Here is a 26,256-nt window from a genome sequence, read left to right as displayed (position 1 = left end):
GGTGGGTGGACTGCTGTGTCCTGTTCTGGGGTTGTGAACCGCTGAAGGCTACGGCGGGACGAAGCCTCTCTGTCGTTTCTAGGTCCCCGGTTCAATACATAATACACAATCCCCACACGCCTAAAGTTCGGAATCGAGCTTTCAGAGTACCTCCTTGGCCCCCAAAGTGCCACATCTTAAGCCACTTAAGCATCTATGGAGTCAAATCATTTGTCTGTTAGCACTGATTGTCTGCGACCCTCTCTTCAACAGCTGTGAAAAGCAATACAGACAGCACGGCTGCATACACTCGTACAAACCTACTAGCACTTGTCTGAGTTATTTCTAGTTGATGCCTGAGACAGCAGGTATTTTCCCTAAAATTAAGTCAGAGGTAAAGACTGTGGAGCTCAACCCATGAATGGGCTTCTGGCCTGACTGCTGGTGGAATTCAGACTTTGGTTTGCCATGGCACTTGAACACTCGTATCCCCTGAATTTTCTAGCAGTCTGAGAGGACCTGGGTCCATCTTAGAGGGACTGGAATCCCGGATTGAATCCTGAACCTCCAGCGGTAGAGCCTAGTGCCCTCCCTGATAGATCAGCAAAGCCTCCTCGGTACACGCAGGTGGTCATAATAACTCGACTGGAGCGGCCGGTGCTCTGGGATCATCGAGCTGAGGAGTGTGGGCACTTTGCAGGCGGGCTCGCAGTCGCCGGCGCTTCGGCCGTACCCCAGCTGGGACTGGCACGGCCGTGAAGACTGCGTGGGCCTGACGTCGGTGTACCGCATGCACGTCGACCCCTGCGGCCGGCTCTGGGTGCTCGACTCGGGCGTCACCAACGCCATCGACAAGATCCGCCAGCAGTGCGCCGCGCAGATCTTCCTCTTCGACCTGCGCACCGACCAGCTCATAATGCGACACGTCATCCCCTCCGACCAGGTGAGTGCACACAGCAGCAACACCAGTCTGAAACCGACGCTCTGAATGTCTCTCTTCCATACACGTCGAGCACTACTATCAGAATTAATATTTCACTCTGGAGCTCGTAACGTTTCACCTCTCGATGTACACATAAAATTAATGTATGAGAATGCAGGCTTTCTCGGCGAATCACGATGATAAAAACTTTTCGGGTTGACAGACGAGTCAATGTGTTGTTCTCCAGCAACTTTTCAGCAAGTTTCTTATTTCGCATCTTCGCCTGAAGGTAGCAAGTAAGAAACTTGCTGAAAAGTTGCTGGAGAACAACACACTGACGCAGCTGTCAACCCGAGAAGATTTTGTCTTCAAAATTATTGTAATTTGAATGAAGAAAGGCGACCGCTGTGGCCGAGCGGTTCTAGGCGCTTCAGTCCGGAACCGCGCTACTGCTACGGTCGCAGGTTCGAATCCTGCCTCGGGCATGGATGTGTGTGATGTCCTTAGGTTAGTTAGGTTCAAAAATGGTTGAAATGGCTCTGAGCACTATGGGACTTAACAGCTATGGTCATCAGTCCCCTAGAACTTAGAACTACTTAAACCTAACTAACCTAAGGACATCACACAACACCCAGCAATCACGAGGCAGAGAAAATCCCTGACCCCGCCGGTTAGTTAGGTTTAAGTAGTTCTAAGTTCTAGGGGACTGATGACCACAGCAGTTAAGTCCCATAGTGCTTAGAGCCATTTGAACCATTTTGAATGAAATAATATATAACTCTGCGTCAGTAACAAAATGGTTCAAATGGCTCTGAGCACATTGGGACTCAACATCTGAGGTCATCAGTCCCCTAGAACTTAGAACTACTTAAACCTAACTAACCTAAGGAGGTTCGAGTGTGTGTGTTTGTCCTTAGGATAATTTAGGTTAAGTAGTGTGTAAGCTTAGGGACTGATGACCTTAGCAGTTAAGTCCCATAAGATTTCACACACATTTGAACATGTGAGGCGACCAAGAGGTTAGGCTGCGACTTGAACTACCAGTAATAAAATTAATAAGCTACACCACTTACAAACAAGATGCTGTTTAAAGATATAAAAGACACTTACATTGAAAGGAGAACAATATGTGTGCATACTTTTAATTATACATCACTGACGCAGCGTCGTGCGTGTTTGTGTGCTAAGGAGCTATAATTTTCGTTAACAATTTTAAAGCCAACTGTGTAAAAATTGCACGACTTGCAACAACAATTTTGTCGAAAAAAATATAATTTCTCTGCTACAAAGACACATTGTGTCACGTACACGGGGAGAAGCACATGCGACTGTGACCACCATAATACAGCACACATACTGGTCCTTAGGCACTGTAAGCACCTTTTATACCTGAAAACTATTTTCCAAGTCTCATCTATATATAACTGGTGTAACTAATTCATTTCATTATTAACAGTGCACGTTGCAACCTAACCTCTCGACCACCGCACATGCAACGATAACAAATCGCCTACGCTTGCCGCTAAGAACAGCAATGTAAAGGAAGAATTCACCTGATTATGATTACCCATCGCCAAGCACAGAAATGGAAGTAAAAACTTAATGACGCCAAAATTTTTTCCATTTTAACTAACGACACCGTCCACAAGAAATGTAATGGATAATGTAATTTGTTTAGCAGTATCTCCCATCTAAGTGCACATTGTCGCTCTCGATGTATGTGGACATTGCATAGTGATAGAAAGTTCCTAATGAATATGTGTCAAGTTAAATTGATGAATTTTCATAATTTTAATAAATTTGGAAGTAGACATTTAAGTGTTACAAATCACACTAAATTTTAGTAGTTATTGATAACTACATAAATAAATAAAATGTTTCCCAAATATGGTCCCTTACATACTCTATTAAAAATTCATACTATAATAAAGGTGTACGATCTTATAACAACGCCAAGTTTTCTCTTCTACAAATAATTTGTTAACCTAGTTGCTCCTCACAAAACCTTTTAGCTCAAAACAAACCCTCTTACATCTACTTTCTCAATACATGCTAGCAACATTGTCCGAAATTTCTCGTGGGTAAATATAAAGTATATAATTTTCAGTCAGTCAGATAACGCATTTACAAAAATAAATTATGTAGTTGTAATAAATGGTTTGGAAGCTAATTATATTGACAACAACTTTTCGTATTTCAAAGTTTCTGCTTGTTAAATATTGAATATAATTTTATAGTAACTTCCATCAAAATATTTGTTGCCAGGACGATAGTACATAAACTCTCTTACATGTTTACTTTCTGACAGTAGACAGGCGCAAGAACACAGATATAACTTGTTATTTGTGTGAAATTAATGAGTGCATCAGGCCAATTGTATCACAAGCGGAGTGTACTATTCAGTGCAACTTCTGGTAAGCTGACGATGTGAATCGGATTTGAAATCGAACCTGGAGCATCGACTTTGGATGAGACTGCTCTCACCAACTAATCATCTGAGTATGAATGGCGGTCCGCCATACGGTTTTAACTTGCCAGTAATTCTTTCCCAATCCTCCAAACTCTGTAGAGGTGCAAAGGCCCACTCAACAGGCATCATTTGCAGGAGAGCTTCTGCGGAATTTGATAAACGGGAGACCAGATATGGGAAGGTTGAGGCTTGAGACGTTTTCAGATGGCTTAGTAACGAAATTCAAAGAATCCAGAATCTCGTTCGACACACGACTTTTACTGATTTCTGGAAACCAAAATCTCTCGAGTCATTCGACGCCGTTTTGGATACTTTCTTCCATTCTTTCATCTTCCGAAAAGCTTATGACCAGAGTTTCCTGGGGTATCAAAAAGATTTCTTTGTCTATTAGCTTGCAAAAAGTAAAAAAAGAAAAAGAAAAAACAGTAACTTAGGTATAAAACGTAAGTATTCTGGACCTTCTAGATTCAAGTCATGAATCAATTCCTGGATCTGAAACGGAAAATTATCTTTCATAAGGAAAATGCAGTTGCCTAAGAACACTGAGGAGCCTGAAGCGCAAATTTTTGGTACATCTGCAGTCTGTCTTCATTAGATTTGGCATCCTCTGAATTCCATCTATCGTAGTAAATTAATCTATGGTTGGAAAATGTTTGTAGTTCAATGAAAAGCTTAAAGCAGTAGTGCATAGGCGTTTTTTTTTTCGGAAATTGCAAAGGAATGGAGTCCGCGCAACAGAGAACCGTTGGGCGAAATCCATTGACTAAACAGGAATTATGACGGAAAATACGTTATTGTTTACATTTAAAGGGCAGCATTCGATTGTCATATCGGTTAATGTTCCCTTGACCTCAAAATTTATGGAGTTGTGGAGGTCGTAAGTTCAAAATAGAGGAAATAACAGTATTCATATGTATATAAAGCTTTAACATGATGTGTGTGAAGATACGGTTAATTCTAGTCACAGCAGCAACAATCTACGAGGTGCGACAATAATTTAATGAGACTGATGTGAAAAAAAAAATGTTGCTTACCGTTTTAGTCAAGTTTAGCCTTGTCTCCTTCAAAGTAGTTCCCTTCTGATTGCACACACTTTTTCCAGTGTTTCTGTCATTGATGGAAACATTTCTGGAACTCATCTTCTGTAATATCCTCCAAGACCCTCGTCGCAGCTTTTTGGACATCTTGTGTTGTTTGAAAATGGTGTCTCTTGACGGCCATTTTGACTCTTGGAAATAGAAAAAAGTCGCACGGAGCGATATCTGGTGAATAAGGTGGCTGTGGTAATACTGAAATTTGTTTTGAGGTTAAAAATTGCTGTACTGACAGAGCAGTATGGGATGGCTCATTATCGTGATGCAGATCTTCAGTTATTAGTTGGAGAACCGTTTCTCGATTGATGTTCAGTTCTTCTGCAATCATTTTCACGGATAATCTTCGATCAGATCGTTCGAGTTCAAGCACCCTGGCCAAGTTGACATCCATCTCTGAGGTTGATGGTCGTCCACTAAGATCTTCTTCAAGATTCGTTCTGCCTTCACTAAACATTTTATGCCAACGAAAAACTAGAGCTATAACCTCCTCTCCAAAAGCCTTCTGAAGCTTACCGTAAGTTGTCATCGCGTTTTCACCCAATTTAACGCAAAAAGAAATGACATACCGTTGCGCAATATTATGCGGTTCCATTTCCGTGACGAGAGACACAAACACATGTTAACTTATTACAGCACAACTCACGACTGAGCAGTTGCATCGATGTGCTGCTTGGACTAGAAGCAGATTATAGACCAAGGTCAAAGGTATTGTGCCTACACAAGCCTGCAGGGTTGCCACATCTTGCAAAGAAAATCAGTCTCATTACTTTATTGTCACACCTCGTACAGTGTGGTCAGAAACAGTCCGAGAAGCTTGTCATGGTGTTGCAGGGTAAATTGTGCTGAGAAATAGATGTCAAGAAAAAAAATTTGGTATGTTGCACCGTTTCCGAATTGTTAAGCATTGAAGTTAGCCAACCAGGCCGTTGCGAGCGCGAATTCAAGCGGTCCGCCTGAGACAGTGTCGCAGTTCTTCGTTTGTTTTCCTAAATCCGACCAAGAGGGCGAGACAAAAATTGTACATGGGACGTTATTAAGGATCGAACCCGAGCCAAAGGCTGAGCAGTCTTGTGCGCTATCACTTACACAAGGGGTTCCCAACAAAATTTTTTCGAGGACCCCACCTCATCGAGCATGATTGGTACCTTGTCATATCACAGTATCAAGTACCTAAAAAAAGCCAAATTATGAGTCTTTTTATACGTTTTCTATTTTTGGTACTTAGAAAAAACATTGACATATTCCTTATTGAAAAAATATTGAGCTTAATACTTTTTCAATTTAGCCACCATTGTTATTGTTAAATTTTTGATTATTATTTCTTAAAACCTTTGTCTTCAAATCTGGGTGTTTAGTATAACAAACTCCTTTAAAGAATAAAAATTGATTATGAATTGAAAATGAAAGGAAAAAATTAAAACTGTGTGTATTGGTCTTTCAAGTGTACCACACTTGAGATAGCATTGAGTAGACATGTGTGAAAAATAAGAAAATCTAATTCAAGGTATTATTTATTTGAAAAAATATAGTTACAGCAGAGTACTCCATCAGAAGCGGCCAAAACAAAAAATCTGTTATCATACGAAATATATTTGATATATTTTTTTATTCTAATAGCATCTTGCGGACCCCTCTGGCATAGCTCGCGGACCCTGTTGGGAACCACAGAACCTACGCTATTAGAACATCTGACACGAACTGTATCTGACGGGCCCCTTGCATTTGGGCGAGGAACGGCCCGGTTAGCTAGCTTCAATCCTAATTACTCGGAAACGGCGCAACGTATCGAAATTTTTCTCGGCACGACCCACCCTGCGACGCCCCGACAAGCTTCTCAGACAGTTCCTGACCACTATGTATAATGAAGAACGGTACGTAAACTGAGGAATGCCCGCCGGTGCTGTGTGCAGTACAAGGAGGGCTCGCTGCTGTCCAACATCGTGTCGGACGTGCGAGACGGGCAGTGCGAGGATGCGTTCGCGTACGCCACGGACGTGTGGGGCTTCTCGGTGATCGTGTTCAGCCTGCGCGAGCGGCGCTCCTGGTCGGTGTCGCACCCCTACTTCTACCCGGACCCGCTGGCCGCCCGCTACCAGCTGCACGGCGTCTCCTTCCGATGGACCGACGGCGTCTTCGGCCTGTCGCTCTCGCCCGCGCACTCCGGAACAGGTAAGGCTCCAGAATAACAAACCAGAAAAACACCAAGTAACCTAAAGGCGCGTCGCAGGCGATGTGGCAGCATTGCAGTTTATCTCCGTTATTGTTCACTTGTTTGCGGAGTGAGTCTCTTAAACTGTTAACCTCAAATAATTCCGCAAATCTTATGTGGTAACGACACTTCGTTTCAAATCTGATGAACTGTAAAAACGTATCACCTGTATCCTATACAGTCTCTCGTCAGTAACTACTAGTTCATGTTGTTGTTGTTGTTGTTGTTGTTGTTGTGATCTTCAGTCCTGAGACTGGTTTGATGCAGCTCACGATGCTACTCTATCCTGTGCAAGTTTCTTCATCTCCCAGTACTTACTGCAACCTACATCCTTCTGAATCTGCTTAGTGTATTCATCTCTTGGTCTCCCTCTACGATTTTTACCCTCCACGCTGCCCTCCAATACTAAATTTGTGATCCCTTGATGCCTCAGGATATGCCCCACCAACCGGTCCCTTCTTCTAGTCAAGTTGTGCCACAAACTACTCTTCTCCCTACATCTATTCAATACCTCCTCATTAGTTATGTGATCTACCCATCTAATCTTCAGCATTCTTCTGTAGCACCACATTTCAAAAGCTTCTATACTCTTCTTGTCCAAACTATTTATCGTCCATGTTTCACTTCCATACATGGCTACACTCCATACAAATACTTTCAGAAACGACTTCCTGACACTTAAATCTATACTCGATGTTGACAAATTCCTCTTCTTCAGAAACGCTTTCCTTGCCATTGCCAGTCTACAATTTATATCCTCTCTACTTCGACCATCATCAGTTATTTTGCTCCCCAAATAGCAAAACTCCTTTACTACTTTAAGTGTCTCATTTCCTAATCTAATTCCCTCAGCATCACCCGACTTAATTCGACTACATTCCATTATCCCCGTTTTGCTTTTGTTGATGTTCATCTTATATCCTCCTTTCAAGACACTGTCTATTCCGTTCAACTGCTCTTCCAAGTCCTTTGCTGTCTCTGACAGGATTACAATCTCATCGCCAAACTTCAAAGTTTTTATTTCTTCTCCATGGATTTTAATACCTACTCCGAATTTTTCTTTTGTTTCCTTCACTGCTTGCTCAATATACAGATTGAATAACATTGGGGATAGGCTACAACCATGTCTCACTCTCTTCCCAACCACTGCTTCCCTTTCATGCCCCTCGACTCTTATAACTGTTATCTGGTTACTGTACGAATTGTAAATAGCCTTTGAAAGAGAGTATTCCAGTCAACATTGCCAAAAGCTTTCTCTAAGTCTACAAATGTAGGTTTGCCTTTCCTTAATCTTTCTTCTAAGGTAAATCGTAAGGTCAGTATTGCCTCACGTGTTCCAACATTTCTACGGAATCCAAACTGATCTTCCCCGAGGTCCGCTTGTAACCTCCCCCTCACTTATCGACCTTAATGACAGTGAAAAATTAAACCGCGTGTACCTAATGGAAATTTGGGAAAAGCAATCGTCACCGAGGTTAATTTGTCGGTAAAGAGGGAGGAAAGGGTTACATCTAAATGAAAGGAAAAATGCTAATGAAACTGGTGGAAATTAATTTTGAAATAGGGGTAAAGTTAATAAAGAAAGTAAATGTGCGGCCGTTACGTTAACAATCAACTAGCGGTAATTAGATATTTGAGATTTTGGGGAAATTAAGGTCGCCAGTCCTAAGGACAATTACTATAGTAACTGAAAAAGAAATATTATTACACATATAATTAGCACTAGAAGCGTGGCAACTGAAGGTTGACACGTGTTGTGTGAAAACTGGATGTTTGTCTGAAGTAATAAATTTCGCTACACCCTGACTTAATTTATCAAAAGAATTAATAAAACTGGAAAATTGAAAGTTAATTTAGTGAATGAATTTAATAGTGAACTTTGCTTCTGAAGCACATCGAAATTCAGTAAAATACGGTTAGTCTTGGACTACCCCAACATCATTTCAAAAGCTACTTGAATCTACGCAATTTAGAAATAAGAGATTAAATTTGAACTTGAATTAAATGATTCTGAACAATTAACAATAGTAAAATTTAGTACGTACCAAGCTGAGCTGCAGTCACAGGTAAGCTAAAATATGCTAACAAAACTCGCACTCTTAATTTGTGCTCGTGTAATCTAAGTATTGTAGCCAGCTATGAATACTTTAACTGAACTTTGAAATTAAAGTAGTGAAATGGAATGATTGTATTTTATTGCTGGCGTCTGAATTTGAACGACACTCGGGTTCATTCCGGAAAAGGAAGGGACCCTGCTTGGTAATGCTATTGGGACAATGAGCAACAAAGGTTCATGCTAAGTAGCTGTAATTTTGTGATGCAACAATTTTAAAAGTTTGAAAAGCTGAGGTCTGCCATACAGTTCTAAAACTTTACGTGCTTCCAGTCTTCCTTGTTGGTTGATTGAAGGTTTGAAGCCGTCGATCGAGGATGTGGCGACAGTCACTCATTGTTGGCCGTCGCTGTTGCAGAAGCTGGATGTTGGCGCGCCTTCTTCTCGACACGGCCACCAGACGAAACGGGCTCTTGATGTGCGCCAGCTAATGCTTCCCGTCCGCGACACCATGTCAGAAAGTATCATCCCTAGTCGAGCGCAACTACATGCTGCCAAACCCCGAAAGCGCGGCGACTCGCGGGAGCTTCACACCACACACCTCCTCCACTCGCTACTCCAGCCAGACTCTCTCTCTGCCCGCGCTCCACGCGGCAGAGTTAACACTACCAAAGATCCTAAACACTTTCGTTCTCCACACGACCTATCGATGTGTTCGTTCGATAGTATAGTTTTCCCTAGGCCAGACCCAGCGTATAAATACAAATAATATTCACAAAACAAACCAACATAAATGCATATATATATATATATATATATATATATATATATATATATATATATATATATATATATATATATATATATAAACAGTAAAACAATTTCAATATGTAAAGACACAGAAATGTCATATATTCAGGTAACAAAAATAAGGAAAACAAATTATAGTACAATAGATGGAAACAGGAGGATATGCATTTCCGGCGTTACACGCTTCTACCAGTTTTTCCATTCGTCTGTAAAGAATTCGCGTTAGTATTTTGCAGCGGTGACTTATTAAACTGATAGTTCGGTAATTTTCACATCTGTCAACACCTGCTTTCTTTGGGATTGGAATTATTATATTCTTCTTGAAGTCTGAGGGCATTTCGCCTGTCTCATACATCTTGCTCACCAGATGGTAGAGTTTTGTCATGACTGGCTCTCCCAAGGTCGTCAGTAGTTCTAATGGAATGTTGTCTACTCCCGGGGGCCTTGTTTCGACACAGGTCTTTCAATGCTCTGTCAAACTCTTTACGCACTAGTTCATACATTTATTTATTCATGTTATCATGACTGTAAGATTGCCAACGGCCTTGCCGCAGTGGTAACACCGGTTCCCCTCAGATCACCGAAGTTAAGCGATGTCGGGCTGGGCTAGCACTTGGATGGATGACTATCCAGTCTGACGAGCGCTTTCGGCAAGCGGGGTGCACTCAGCCCTAGTGAGGCAAACTGAGGAGCTACTTGATTGAGAACGGCTCCGGTCTCGTAAACTGACATACGGCCAGGAGAGCGGTGTGCTGAACACATGCCCCTCCATATCCAGTGACGCCTGAGGGCTCAGGATGACACGGCGGCCGGTCGGTACCGTTGGGCCTCCCGAGGCCTGTTCAGACGGAGTTTAGTGTAGTTTATGTCTGTAAGAATACAGTAAAATTAAATATAAGAGAACGTACATTACTGGTGTTAGGAAGATCCCCCATGGATGCACATTACAAAGGATTAGTAGCAAATAGGTAAGGTGAACAAACGTAGTGGTATCAGCATGAAAAAGGGAAAGTGCTTTAACAAGCAGGTCACTAAGCTGCGGTAATACACTGAAGGACCAAAGAGACTGGACAGAATAAGGCACTGAGGTCGGCAATCCCTATACAAGACAAGTGTTTGGCGCAGTTGTTAGATCGGTTACTGCTGCTAAAATGGCAGGTTATGAAGATTTAAGTGAGTTTGGACGTCGTGTTACAGTCGCCGCCCGAGCGATGGGTTACAGCGTCTCTGAGGCAGCGATGAAGTGGGGATTTTCCTTTACGACCATATCACGAAAGTACCGTGAATATCAGGAAGCCGGTAAAACCACCAATCTCAGACATCGCTGCGGCCGGAAAAAGACCCTGCAACAACGGTACCAGCCGCCCGCTATGACCGAGTGGTTCTAGGCGCTTCAGTCCGGAACCGCGCTGCTGCTACGGTCGCAGGTTCGAATCCTGTCTCGGGCATGGATGTGTGTGATGTCCTTAGGTTAGTTAGGTTTAAGTAGTTCTAAGTCTAGGGGACTGATGACCTCAGATGTTAAGTCCCATAGTGCTTAGAGCCATTTTTGAAGAAAGATACCAAGGACGACCGAAGAGAATCGCTCGGCGTGACAGAAGTGCAGCCCTTCCGCAAATTGCTGCAGATTTCAACGCTGGGCCATCAACAGGTGTCAGCGTACGAGCCATTCAACAAAACGTCATCGACATGGGCTTTCAGAGCAGAAGACCCACTCGTGTATCCTTGATGACTGCACGACACAAAATTTTACGCCTCGTCTGGGTCCGCCAACACCGACATTGGACTGTTGATGAGTGGAACCATGTTGTCTAGTCGCACGAATCTCGTTTCAAATTGTATCGAGCGGATGGACGTGTAAGGGTATGGAGACAACCTCATGAACCCATGGACCCTGCATGTAAGCAGGGGACTGTTCAAGCTTTGGTTCGTGTGCAGTTGGAGTAATATGGGACCTCTGACACGTTTATATACGACTCTAGACTTATGCAAGCACATATCTGATGACCTGCATCCATTCATGTCTATTGTGCATTCCGACGGACTTGGGAAATTCCAGTAGGGCAATGCGACACCCCACACGTCCAGAATTGGTACAGAGTGGCTCCAGAAACACTCTTCTGAGTTTAAACACTTCTGCTGGCCACCAAACTCCCCAGACATGAACATTATTGAGCATATCTGGGACGCCTTGAAACACGCTGTTCCCCCGTACTCTTACAGATTGATGGACAGCCCTGCAGGATTTATAGTGTCAGTTCCCTCCAGCATTACTTCAGACATTAGTCGAGTCCATGCCACGTCGTGTTGCGGCTCTTCTGCGTGCTCGCAGGGGCTCTACACAATATTAGGCTGGTGTACCAGTTTCTTTGGCTCTGCAGTGAATGTCTCTAGGTAACAGTGGATGGATCAGAAGATGAAATACGGAGATACACTAGCAAGGTTACACTTATTTCGAAAATCACTCCAACAGGGGTTCGAATTTTCCAGAAATTAGGAAAGCAGTAAGGAGAAGTAGAAGCTATTTCACGTGACACCTTGCAAACATTAAGCTGATACTATAAATGAGGCGCTGTATGAGCAGTAGTGTGCTAAACGCAGTACAGGAGCAGTCGAAGTCGGAAGGCATACATGGACGCCTTGCAGTTCACCAGCGAAATCTCGACGTTGCGGTGCTGAATGCTATGCATCAGTAAGCAATCTGCGAGTAAGGCCGTATTACATTTTGGAGAGCAACTGACTTACAATAAGATAAACGCAGAGCGACAAAAATACACTCCTGGAAATTGAAATAAGAACACCGTGAATTCATTGTCCCAGGAAGGGGAAACTTTATTGACACATTCCTGGGGTCAGATACATCACATGATCACACTGACAGAACCACAGGCACATAGACACAGGCAACAGAGCATGCACAATGTCGGCACTAGTACAGTGTATATCCACCTTTCGCAGCAATGCAGGCTGCTATTCTCCCATGGAGACGATCGTAGAGATGCTGGATGTAGTCCTGTGGAACGGCTTGCCATGCCATTTCCACCTGGCGCCTCAGTTGGACCAGCGTTCGTGCTGGACGTGCAGACCGCGTGAGACGACGCTTCATCCAGTCCCAAACATGCTCAATGGGGGACAGATCCGGAGATCTTGCTGGCCAGGGTAGTTGACTTACACCTTCTAGAGCACGTTGGGTGGCACGGGATACATGCGGACGTGCATTGTCCTGTTGGAACAGCAAGTTCCCTTGCCGGTCTAGGAATGGTAGAACGATGGGTTCGATGACGGTTTGGATGTACCGTGCACTATTCAGTGTCCCCTCGACGATCACCAGTGGTGTACGGCCAGTGTAGGAGATCGCTCCCCACACCATGATGCCGGGTGTTGGCCCTGTGTGCCTCGGTCGTATGCAGTCCTGATTGTGGCGCTCATCTGCACGGCGCCAAACACGCATACGACCATCATTGGCACCAAGGCAGAAGCGACTCTCATCGCTGAAGACGACACGTCTCCATTCGTCCCTCCATTCACGCCTGTCGCGACACCACTGGAGGCGGGCTGCACGATGTTGGGGCGTGAGCGGAAGACGGCCTAACGGTGTGCGGGACCGTAGCCCAGCTTCATGGAGACGGTTGCGAATGGTCCTCGCCGATACCCCAGGAGCAACAGTGTTCCTAATTTGCTGGGAAGTGGCGGTGCGGTCCCCTACGGCACTGCGTAGGATCCTACGGTCTTGGCGTGCATCCGTGCGTCGCTACGGTCCGGTCCCAGGTCGACGGGCACGTGCACCTTCCGCCGACCACTGGCGACAACATCGATGTACTGTGGAGACCTCACGCCCCACGTGTTGAGCAATTCGGCGGTACGTCCACCCCGCCTCCCGCATACCCACTATACGCCCTCGCTCAAAGTCCGTCAACTGCGCATACGGTTCACGTCCACGCTGTCGCGGCATGCTACCAGTGTTAAAGACTGCGATGGAGCTCCGTATGCCACGGCAAACTGGCTGACACTGACGGCGGCGGTGCACAAATGCTGCGGAGCTAGCGCCATTCGACGGCCAACACCGCGGTTCCTGGTGTGTCCGCTGTGCCGTGCGTGTGATCATTGCTTGTACAGCCCTCTCGCAGTGTCCGGAGCAAGTATGGTGGGTCTGACACACCGGTGTCAATGTGTTCTTTTTTCCATTTCCAGGAGTGTATTTGATGCCTTTGCCTCTTGTCACATAATACCTGTAGTTAAAAGAACAAGAGCAGTCTCCTCTTGTCTCTGCTAGTGAGCTAGTATGTGTGTTTCTGTAAAGACGGCCTGTCGTGGCCTAGCACTCGTAATTAAGACGAGCCGCGCGGGGTAGCCGAGCGGTCTTAGGCGCCTTGTCACAGTTAGTGTGGCTCCCCACGTCCGAGGTTCGAGTCCTCCCTCGGGCTTGGGTGTGTGTGTTGTCCTTAGCGTAAGTTAGTTTAAGTTAGATTAAGTAGTGTGTAAGCTTAGGGACCGATGACCTCAGCGGTTTGGTCCCATAAGACGTTACCACCAATTTCCGATTTCCTTAAGGCGACAGAGCGAAATATAACTGTGTATGCTCTGTGAGTCGAGTGAGTCAAGGAACAGTACTCATTTCTGGTGGCTAGTAAGCAAAATTGTTAGAATAACTGGAACAGTTTGCCTTAATGCAACTGTCTCTTGAACGAAAGCCACACAGGTAAAGCCACTGTGAGACACCTCTCCCAATAATGTACATGTATATGATATTGTTGAACTGTTTCAACAATACCTGTTCGAAATCCAGAACTCTTTCTAGTATGATAACAGCCGTCTCCGTTCCACTCACCTGCCCTAAGTAACTGAAGAAGGCTTAGTCCTGCTAACTTCATAAGATTTTACGGCGGAGCTAGCTCACAGGTCATTGTTGCTCAAGTCGTGCTGCAAATAACACGGACGCGACAGTGTAACGTGGCAAGATTAGGGCCATAAGGAACCCTGTAACAACTGACTACGCATGTTTTACGTTACATTCATTATGATAAGTTGACATTGTATCAAATCCAACATTTGGAAATTACTGTGACATAATTAGTGCAGAGAAATAAAACGCAGTGTATTTTCGATTGTGACACACTGATAAAGCCAAATTACAGGCGCGAAGGTTTAAACAGTGAGAGTTAGCAGCAATCGAGGACAGAGGAGGCGTGAGAGACGGAGAGTATAAGGAACGTGACAAAAATAACATGTAATGAAGATAATGGCGTGACAGACATGTTGTTGTTGTTGTGGTCTTCAGTCCTGAGACTGGTTTGATGCAGCTCTCCATGCTACTCTATCCTGTGCAAGCTTCTTCATCTCCCAGTACCTACTGCAACCTACATCCTTCTGAATCTGCTTAGTGTATGCATCTCTTGGTCTCCCCCTACGATTTTTACCCTCCACGCTGCCCTCCAATACTAAATTGGTGATCCCTTGATGCCTCAGAACATGTCCTACCAACCGATCCCTTCTTCTGGTCAAGTTGTGCCACAAACTCCTCTTCTCCCCAATCCTATTCAGTACCTCCTCATTAGTTATGTGATCTACCCATCTAATCTTCAGCATTCTTCTGTAGCACCACATTTCGAAAGCTTCTATTCTCTTCTTGTCCAAACTATTTATCGTCCATGTTTCACTTCCATACATGGCTACACTCCATACAAATACTTTCAGAAAAGACTTCCTGACACTTAAATCTATACTCGATGTTAACAAATTTCTCTTCTTCAGAAACGCTTTCCTTGCCATTGCCAGTCTACATTTTATATCCTCTCTACTTCGACCATCATCAGTTATTTTGCTCCCCAAATAGCAAAACTCCTTTACTACTTTAAGTGTCTCATTTCCTAATCTAATACCCTCAACATCACCCGACTTAATTCGACTACATTCCATTATCCTCGTTTTGCTTTTGTTGATGTTCATCTTATATCCTCCCTTCAAGACACCATCCATTCCATTCAACTGCTCTTCCAAGTCCTTTGCTGTCTCTGACAGAATTACAATGTCATCGGCGAACCTCAAAGTTTTTATTTCATATGAAAAGAGAAACAAGCATTTCCTCTACAGTTTGGCAGAGGGGAAAATGGCTTACAGCGTGTCCCGCAGAAACACCAAAAAGCTTTAGGGACAGATCCCTTGCACCAAAACAAGAAAAAAATGTGGTAAACATGGGCTCTAAAATGCATACCTTACGAGCTATGAGCAAGTGTTCATCTTCCATACTACGAAACTGAAATCTTCTACTGCAAAGACTTTGCTGACCATATTTGGGGAAGAGTTAGTATGGACTAAACCACAAAAATATTCTGTAAAGAGGGGGTCCTAAAATGCATGATTTAAGAGATACGAGGACTTGTTCATCTTCGCTAGTGTGAAACACATCTCTTCTACTGAACATGCAATCACAGCTGTTAAGGTATGCATTTTAGACCCATGTTTACTAGACATTTTTTTCTTGTTTTGGTGCAAGGTACCTGTCCCTAAAGTTTGTTGGTGTTTTTTTGGGGGGGACACCTTGTATACGTTACTTCTTGAGGTAACGTCACGAGGCTAACGCAAAGCAGCGCTTCATCTTATTCTTTTCTTTTAAAAAAATAAAAAAAATAAAAAAAAACAGGACACTGCATTGTGCGTGAAATGCAGGGCAGCAGCTGCAGAGGAGTGATTATGGAATGTTTTCGATTTATGGATCGGCACAGCCAGGATACTAGATAAGTGTGAGACCATGTGTTTCGATTGTAATGACATGACAAATACTTGATCTCTGATGTGAGGTACCCTGGTGCCTGCAGACTGAGAAATCTGTGAAGCAGACATAGCTTGTAGTAGGCACATAATCTGTCTGGTCGCAGCTATTCTGTTCTATATAGTACAAAATTCGCTTCAGCTGCCAGTAACGTCTTAGTTATTGCGCGACCGGTTGCGAAGTCTAAAGCTCCGTCTTCAGGTGCCGCCAGGTAATTATGAAACCGTTATTTGGTGGCGGTGGGGCCAGTAAGTCATGTGGGATCACTCACACGACAAACCGATGAAGTCCGTGTCCTGCTGTCCAAACGGCCACCGTGGTTGCTGGTCCTACGCTCTCATATGTTTGTTTGACAAGGGTGTGGTCCCCCCACGACTGACTGGCCCGACCGCTTCACATTTATGTTTCCATAATTACTTGTTGGCACCTGAAGCTGAGGCTTTAGGCTTCGAAACCGGTCGTGCGATAAATGAGAAATTACTGGCAACTGAAGTGGATGGGATTTTCGCCTGATCAGATATTTTTATCCTAACTGGACGTATGAAGCACTGATACGGTGAAATACACGGATGTTGCACGTGAAATACACACAAGTTTTCGTGGCTAGTTTCAAAGGTCTAGAGTTTTCATTACTCGCACCGTGCTGGATTACATCCCGTTATCGCAACAGTGGAGGTCCAGAAGAATGAGTGACTGCGTAAGTTTACGTTTCACGTCCTGTGAAAATATGTACCGAAACTTCTCCATGACATAGATGCAACCAGACGTCGTCTTGCATGAGATGACAATATTTTCTGCCCCTTTTAGGTTCTCATTCAAAGTTACGTCCAAGTTCTTTACTGTTTCCTGATACGTTATTGCGATGCCGTGGCGAAGAATAGGAGGTAATTTTTCGTGGAATGCATAACTAAATAATTTTCGATGGCATTTTAAAATTACCCAGGGCTTTTTCTCATTTAGTTCAAGTCCCAGGTTTTGCGTCCATCTGAACTCTGAAGACGGATCGTCATTAATCCGTACGATGGTGCCATCTTGAGGTGTGGCACTTGAGTCAAGCTGGCGGTCGTCCGCAAAGAAAAGCTGTGGACAGGAGGACAGACCCGAAGTGATGTCGTTCACTACAGGGAAAACAATAGTGCGCTCTGGACTGGCCACTGAGGCAGTCCTGTGAGAAGCTTCGGAGACGTTTTTTCTTTGCCGGAGACAAGACGCTGCTGCTTATTTTTCAAGTAGCTTTCAAACCACTTCAGTCGGTATCAACATCGCTTTTTCTTCGCCAAACGAATAAATGGCTAATTGTGCTGCTAATGTCGTTTTTGTATTAGTCTACATACGTAATAGGAGCTTAATGTTTCTCCGTTTTGTACAGTGGTTAATGTCTTATTCTGAAGTTAGAGATATCGCAGCCAAGTAAAGAAATACGTTACGCCGAATAATGAGGAAATGAAATGCTGCAGTGAAACATTTCATATCACAGAGTTCAGCTATTCTATCCTGTTCTTATACAGCTATATGATCTTGTGCGCCCTTTGACAGCCACCACGCGTACTCACATTTGTTTTATGCTTCCAATTTGTTTTGCGGCTCTTTACTGAATGAGACCGTAATATTACTTTTCCAGACACGCAAGAGATGGAGTTCATGGAACATTTAGCCTACTGAGTGCAAAAACTTAACTAGGAATACACAGAATACAACACCAAGAAATAACTAATGTAGAGTAATGAAATTTCGGGAACACATTTGTCTATATAACACATTTAAGTGACTGATATTGCAGGCAAAAGTGCATGTATTGTGTCGTACAGATTCCAGGTGTCAGTTTGTGGGAAGGACCTCCATGCCTGTTGCACTTGGTCAGTGCAGGGACGTTTAATGCTGTTTGTGGGTGACACCTGAGTTGTCGTCAGATGATGTCTCATATGTACCCGACTGGAGACAGATGTGGCGATCGAGCAGGCCAAAGTAGCAAGTCGACACTCTGTCGAGGATGTTTGGCTATAACAGCGGTATGCGGACGAGAGTTATCCTGTTGGAAAACATCCCCTGGAATGTTGTTCATGAATGGTAGTACAACGGGTGGAATCACCAGACTGACGTATAAACTTCCAGTCAAGGTGCGTGGAATAGCTACGAGAGAACTCCTGTTGTCATACGAAATCGCTCCTCAGACCATAACTTCACGTGTAGGTTTCGTGCGTCTAGGCTTCAGACACTATGGTTGCAGGCGCATATCAGGACTTCTCCTATCCAATACAAGACCATCACTGGCACTCAGACAGATCCAGCTTTCATCAGAAAACGTAACAGATATCCACGCTGCCCTCCAATGAGGTCTCGCTTGACGCCAGATGGCGCTGGTTTGTGGCCAGCGAAATGCAACCCACAGAGCGTATGGCTCAGAGCTGACATAGAAGTACTTGCTTTGCAGATCTACTAAACGCCACCTGAACAGGCCTTGGAAGGCCCAACTGTACCGACTGGACGCCGCGTCATCCTAAGTCCACAGGCGCCACTGGATGTGGATATGGAGGGGCACGTGGTCAGCACACCGCTCTCCCGGCCGTATGTCAGTTTACGAGACCGGAGCCGCTACTTCTCAATCAAGTAGCTCCTCAGTTTGCCTCACAAGGGCTGAGTCCACCCCGCTTGCCAACAGCACTCGGCACACCAGATGGTCACCCGCACAAGTGCTATCCCAGCCCAATAGCGCTTAACTTCGATGATCTGACGGAAGCCGGTGTTACGACTGCGGCAAGACCGTTAGCTTGTTTTGTAAATCAAACCAGCCTTTCCTGCTGCCACTTAATTTATTTCTCCCAGACGCGTTTCGCCTTTTTCTTGTTCTAAGGCGTCATAAGTGGGATCTACTCCTGGAAATTGAAATAAGAACGCCGTGAATCCATTGTCCCAGGAAGGGGAAACTTTATTGACACATTCCTGGGGTCAGATACATCACATGATCACACTGACAGAACCACAGGCACATAGACACAGGTAACAGAGCATGCACAATGTCGGCACTAGTACAGTGTATATCCACCTTTCGCAGCAATGCAGGCTGCTATTCTCCCATGGAGACGATCGTAGAGATGCTGGATGTAGTCCTGTGGAACGGCTTGCCATGCCATATCCACGTGGCGCCTCAGTTGGACCAGCGTTCGTGCTGGACGTGCAGACCGCGTGAGACGACGCTTCATCCAGTCCCAAACATGCTCAATGGGGGACAGATCCGGAGATCTTGCTGGCCAGGGTAGTTGACTTACACCTTCTAGAGCACGTTGGGTGGCACGGGATACATGCGGACGTGCATTGTCCTGTTGGAACAGCAAGTTCCCTTGCCGGTCTAGGAATGGTAGAACGATGGGTTCGATGACGGTTTGGATGTACCGTGCACTATTCAGTGTCCCCTCGACGATCACCAGTGGTGTACGGCCAGTGTAGGAGATCGCTCCCCACACCATGATGCCGGGTGTTGGCCCTGTGTGCCTCGGTCGTATGCAGTCCTGATTGTGGCGCTCACCTGCACGGCGCCAAACACGCATACGACCATAATTGGCACCAAGGCAGAAGCGACTCTCATCGCTGAAGACGACACGTCTCCTTTCGTCCCTCCATTCACGCCTGTCGCGACACCACTGGAGGCGGGCTGCACGATGTTGGGGCGTGAGCGGAAGACGGCCTAACGGTGTGCGGGACCGTAGCCCAGCTTCATGGAGACGGTTGCGAATGGTCCTCGCCGATACCCCAGGAGCAACAGTGTCCCTAATTTGCTGGGAAGTGGCGGTGCGGTCCCCTACGGCACTGCGTAGGATGCTACGGTCTTGGCGTGCATCCGTGCGTCGCTGCGGTCCGGTCCCAGGTCGACGGGCACGTGCACCTTCCGCCGACCACTGGCGACAACATCGATGTACTGTGGAGACCTCACGCCCCACGTGTTGAGCAATTCGGCGGTACGTCCACCCGGCCTCCCGCATGCCCACTATACGCCCTCGCTCAAAGTCCGTCAACTGCACATACGGTTCACGTCCACGCTGTCGCGGCATGCTACCAGTGTTAAAGACTGCGATGGAGCTCCGTATGCCACGGCAAACTGGCTGACACTGACGGCGGCGGTGCACAAATGCTGCGCAGCTAGCGCCATTCGACGGCCAACACCGCGGTTCCTGGTGTGTCCGCTGTGCCGTGCGTGTGATCATTGCTTGTACAGCCCTCTCGCAGTGTCCGGAGCAAGTATGGTGGGTCTGACACACCGGTGTCAATGTGTTCTTTTTTCCATTTCCAGGAGTGTATTTTTCCGTTGTGAAGATGGTCCCTAATCGAAACCGGTAGTGAATAAATACAATGTAAGACAGCACAATTCGTATCATGCATTTCTCCACCTAGCATGATTACTTACTGTCCGTAAAAACAGAAACGAAAGTCAGAGCAGGTATAGAGATCAGTGAGCGCTGCAGGTGACACCATTTCGGTCGTCATTCGGTTACTCCCCTATCCTTCTCCTACGCACTAACATGTGATTGTCTCCTCTTGGAATACTGTTCGTACACACTTCAGATATGCCACGGTGGCAGTTCTGAGGAGTCCTCGCAGATGGCGTGTTGAATATCAGCATCGATTTGCATTTTTAAAAATGTATTGCAGGCCTGTTCGACATGATTCGTGTGTAGTAAGCAAACTGGCTTTCCCGAAAAGTTGACAAACACTCTAAGGAGGAAGTCATTAACAACTGGTGTGAACGGCCGCACACCCGTTACCTCCCATTAACCTGACTTCTTCTAGGAAATGCTAGCCTAGCGACATACTGCCAGTACAACAGGGGTATGTTGTTCCTTGCCGTTGAGCTGTGAATATTTTCTGTGTGACTCAGACGGGCGCTTTCTATCAGAATACTCAGCATTAGTTAAAAAGAGTTTCTCATTTGTCATCAGACAGCAGGAAATGCATGTTAAACAATGGCCCTAAAATTATTATTAATGTTTCCGATGTTAGTTTAGTTGCGGAATTTCGTGAGTCCATCTTCCCGTATGATTTATTTGATTGTAGTAGGTTATGTATGGTATAACGAATTCTACGAGAATTTATCATTGTTCATCTGCATAAAACGTAAATAAACAGGGAGATAAGGTAAGGAAATCGATTAGTATTTGTGTGGGATAGGATTCACATCACCACTACCTAGGTGGTGGTCAAACACGTTGCAGCCAGGACTTCCACATATTATTTCCGCGCATAGGCTCTCTCTTCCCTCGGTCTTTTCCCTCTGAGCAAGTGCTCAGTCACTAATCACACTAATCTAACATAATCTAACCTTCTCTTCCTCTCAGGAAGGTGATGTTCACCCTCGAGAACTGGGGATTGGTGCTTGCATTTAATTGCCTGACCGTAATGGAAAACCTTACCTGTCATTTCCTTTTTTGTAAGTAATAGGAATATGAGTCTTCCTTTTTCTGGAAACGATGCTGTGTAACAACGAATGAAAATCGCACTGAGCCTGTTCCATAAACTGTAAATACTCATACATGATTTTTAATAATGTATTCGAACTGGCCGACCGGTGTGGCTGAGCGGTTCTAGGCGCTACAGTCTGGAACCGCGTGACCGCAACGGTCGCAGGTTCGAATCCTGCCTCGGGCATGGATGTGTGTGATGTCCTTAGGTTAGTTAGGTTTAAGTAGTTCTAAGTTCTAGGGGACTGATGACCTCAGCAGTTAAGTCCCATAGTGCTCAGAGCCATTTCAACCATTTATTCGAACTGGGCCATGAAGAAACACAGAGAACTCAGGAAAACGACGTCAGATCCAAATTAAATCTGCATCTGATAAAAGTATGCCGGCTGAAATAAATTTAGCAGTGTGTAGTGCGTTTCAGTATTCAGTCGCTCACACTCAGATGTTAGCGAAGAGGCAACCAAATAAACGTTCAAGTGCTGTCCGGTTAACGAGGTATTTGCGTAACCTCTAAAGCTACTCCTGTCTTTGCTCTTAGGTTTTTAATTGTGCCACGATGGAGCTTGCTTTCTGAGATCTCCCTTTACAATACACTTTTCAGCGTCAGTGAGACTGGGCATCCTTTCGAGCAATTTTAAATTTGGATCTGTTAACCTACTCATAATTGTGTCTTCTTCACACTACCGCTTAATCAATTTCAGCATATCTGTGGGCAGCTGATACTTTTGTGCATAGATGCATACGTGATTTTATAGCTTTACGTGAATTGTTGTAAGTCATCTGTAGACACTGATCAACTTGAAAATCGTCATATAGGCGGAAAACAGCTAATTGTTTGAAACATTTAAAGTTTTGTCTAATAATTACAGCCAAAAAAGGGAAAAATGACGTCATTCAACACTCATGCATAGTACAGTAGCCTTGTTTTGAGTCATTGTGGACCACCAGGACCTGAGTTGTGACCTTATTTGGCTGCAGATTGTGCAAAAGAATGAGTGAGGTCTGCTGTTATGATATAGTTGTGAATGAGCTAACCCCTAAAGGTGAGTCCGCAGCTTTTGTCTCTTGTCAAGCTACGTATAAGTTCGCTGAATCCAAACAATGTCACTAACAGTCAGTGCAGGGAGAAGATAGGGTACGCTCCCTTCTTAAATGTAAAACATCTTTAATTTCTTTTACCAAATCTTGGAAAATTTTGACTTTTTCGTGCCTTTATTTTACTTTATACTATACTGACGGAAAAAAATCGCAACACCAAGAAGGAGTTGTGCAACATAAACGAAAATTGGCAGGCATATTTCTACATCTGGAAGATGATGTCTGTTCAGATTTCGCGCCAGTCGCGTAAGAGGTAACTTAAAGGTTGGACGTGGTTAGTTGATGTTAATGAAGAACGACTTCAACATGACAAAGACACCATGAATTGAAGTTGATTTTGAAGATATACTTCGTTAGATTGGCAACAAGTAAGTAAACACATCAAAAAGGAGCAAACATCTAATGAAGTTGTAATATTTACGTTGTTAATAGCACAGTGTCCGAAGAAATAGTTAGATCGAGTGGCAAATGAACAACAGTACACCACAGAAAAGAATGAAAAACAAGGTCGGAACTCAAAACTGTGCTTATATGTCGGTAATAAAGTGGTAGTGCGACCTCCAGACCAGATGAGAGGAAACGCAGTTCGCAGCAAATCGTAAGTAATTACTTTTTTTACATAAAAAACCGTGACGTGTACTGTTTGATAATCTAAAAATAACAAAACTGTATCATTATAGATCGGCCGGCCGAGGTGGCCGAGCGTTTCTAGGCGCTACAGTCTGGAACCGAGCGACCGCTACGGTAGCAGGTTCGAATCCTGCCTCGGGCGTAGATGTGTGTGATGTCCTTAGGTTAGTTAGTTTTAAGCAGTTCCCAGTTCTAGGGGAGTGATGACCTCAGAAGTTAAGTCCAATAGTGCTCAGAGCCATTTGAACCATTTTTTTTTATCATTATACACTCCTGGAAATGGAAAAAAGAACACATTGACACCGGTGTGTCAGACCCACCATACTTGCTCCGGACACTGCGAGAGGGCTGTACAAGCAATGAACACACGCACGGCACAGCGGACACACCAGGAACCGCGGTGTTGGCCGTCGAATGGCGCTAGCTGCGCAGCATTTGTGCACCGCCGCCGTCAGTGTCAGCCAGTTTGCCGTGGCATACGGAGCTCCATCGCAGTCTTTAACACTGGTAGCATGCCGCGACAGCGTGGACGTGAACCGTATGTGCAGTTGACGGACTTTGAGCGAGGGCGTATAGTGGGCATGCGGGAGGCCGGGTGGACGTACCGCCGAATTGCTCAACACGTGGGGCGTGAGGTCTCCACAGTACATCGATGTTGTCGCCAGTGGTCGGCGGAAGGTGCACGTGCCCGTCGACCTGGGACCGGACCGCAGCGACGCACGGATGCACGCCAAGACCGTAGCATCCTACGCAGTGCCGTAGGGGACCGCACCGCCACTTCCCAGCAAATTAGGGACACTGTTGCTCCTGGGGTATCGGCGAGGACCATTCGCAACCGTCTCCATGAAGCTGGGCTACGGTCCCGCACACCGTTAGGCCGTCTTCCGCTCACGCCCCAACATCGTGCAGCCCGCCTCCAGTGGTGTCGCGACAGGCGTGAATGGAGGGACGAAAGGAGACGTGTCGTCTTCAGCGATGAGAGTCGCTTCTGCCTTGGTGCCAATGATGGTCGTATGCGTGTTTGGCGCCGTGCAGGTGAGCGCCACAATCAGGACTGCATACGACCGAGGCACACAGGGCCAACACCCGGCATCATGGTGTGGGGAGCGATCTCCTACACTGGCCGTACACCACTGGTGATCGTCGAGGGGACACTGAATAGTGCACGGTACATCCAAACCGTCATCGAACCCATCGTTCTACCATTCCTAGACCGGCAAGGGAACTTGCTGTTCCAACAGGACAATGCACGTCCGCATGTATCCCGTGCCACCCAACGTGCTCTAGAAGGTGTAAGTCAACTACCCTGGCCAGCAAGATCTCCGGATCTGTCCCCCATTGAGCATGTTTGGGACTGGATGAAGCGTCGTCTCACGCGGTCTGCACGTCCAGCACGAACGCTGGTCCAACTGAGGCGCCACGTGGATATGGCATGGCAAGCCGTTCCACAGGACTACATCCAGCATCTCTACGATCGTCTCCATGGGAGAATAGCAGCCTGCATTGCTGCGAAAGGTGGGTATACACTGTACTAGTGCCGACATTGTGCATGCTCTGTTGCCTGTGTCTATGTGCCTGTGGTTCTGTCAGTGTGATCATGTGATGTATCTGACCCCAGGAATGTGTCAATAAAGTTTCCCCTTCCTGGGACAATGAATTCACGGTGTTCTTATTTCAATTTCCAGGAGTGTATCTGTTGTGAACGACTTCACTTGTCGTACATGCTATTTAACCAGAAAATTATACGCCATTGCTCACTTGAAAACGTTCAAATGATACTTAAGGCCATAGTATGTATCACGTTTAAAGTTGTCACAATAGATATTTTTATACTGTGAAGACGGTCCATGATCGAAACCGGTAGTGAATAAATATACTGTAAGATAACACAGCGTCTATGATGCATTCCTCCAAGTGTATCAATGCTGTTGACAGGCGCCTGAAAAAAAAAATAATAATCATGCTACGTTACGTGCAGTCAAAAAAAAAAAAATAAAGATTGGCTCTGAGCACCATGGGACTTAACTTCTGAGATCATCAGTCCCCTAGAACTTAGAACTACTTAAACCTAACCAACCTAAAGACATCACACACATCCATGCCCGAGGCAGGATTCGAACCTGCTACCGTAGCGGTCGCGCGGTTCCAGACTGTAGCGCCGAGAAGCGCTCGGCCACTCCGGCCGGCTACATGCAGTCAGCTTGCCCGCAAAATATCTGCAGAACTTTCAGGTACACTAAGTGCCAACCATACGAGCATTCTGATTTAACAGGTCTGTGCTCAAATTTGCATCTTACCGCCTCCAATAGACCAAACCAGTACTTTATTGGATGTCGTCCAGCCCCCCACAACTGGCCTTCAACGAACAGGTCTCCCCAGGTCGTTTGTCAGCGACACGGCAAACCTTTAGATAAGAGAGTTGTCCTCTCAGGAAATGTTGGCTATAAATCTTCCGAAGCGCACACATAGTAATCGAAAATCCCACAAGCGATGTACATCTCTTCGCAATTCAATCGCGAAAATTTCTCCGTGTTTTAATAACGATAGACGTATTACGAAATTCATTAAGTAGTGAAAGTACTTCAGATGATTACCATGTAACGTTGTATATGAGACGAATGTTTCATGGCACGTTAAAGAAAATGCTAAAAGATCAACGCTCTCACAGGCAGAGACAATGCATTAAGAACGAACTTCATGTTATAGAATTACGCTGTATGAACGTCCTCTCAGATACACTGCCGGGAAAAAATCGTAACAGCACGAAGGAGT

General features: G+C 45.3%; 1 protein-coding gene across 1 annotated transcript in view; it reads left to right on the top strand.

Moving 5' to 3' along the window:
- Positions 1 to 26,256, top strand: part of LOC126234283 (protein yellow-like) — a 71,472-nt gene that overhangs the window by 6,999 nt on the left and 38,217 nt on the right. The window contains exons 2-3 of the mRNA XM_049942969.1: positions 680 to 922; positions 6,376 to 6,634. Coding sequence (XP_049798926.1) covers positions 680 to 922; positions 6,376 to 6,634 — 502 coding nt within the window. The remainder of the gene's footprint in view (positions 1 to 679; positions 923 to 6,375; positions 6,635 to 26,256) is intronic.

Source organism: Schistocerca nitens, chromosome 2, assembly GCF_023898315.1.
Source record: "Schistocerca nitens isolate TAMUIC-IGC-003100 chromosome 2, iqSchNite1.1, whole genome shotgun sequence".
Taxonomy (NCBI): Eukaryota; Metazoa; Arthropoda; class Insecta; order Orthoptera; family Acrididae; genus Schistocerca; species Schistocerca nitens.
The sequence above is the reverse complement of the archived record's forward strand: the minus strand, read 5'-3'. Positions and strand labels throughout refer to the sequence as shown.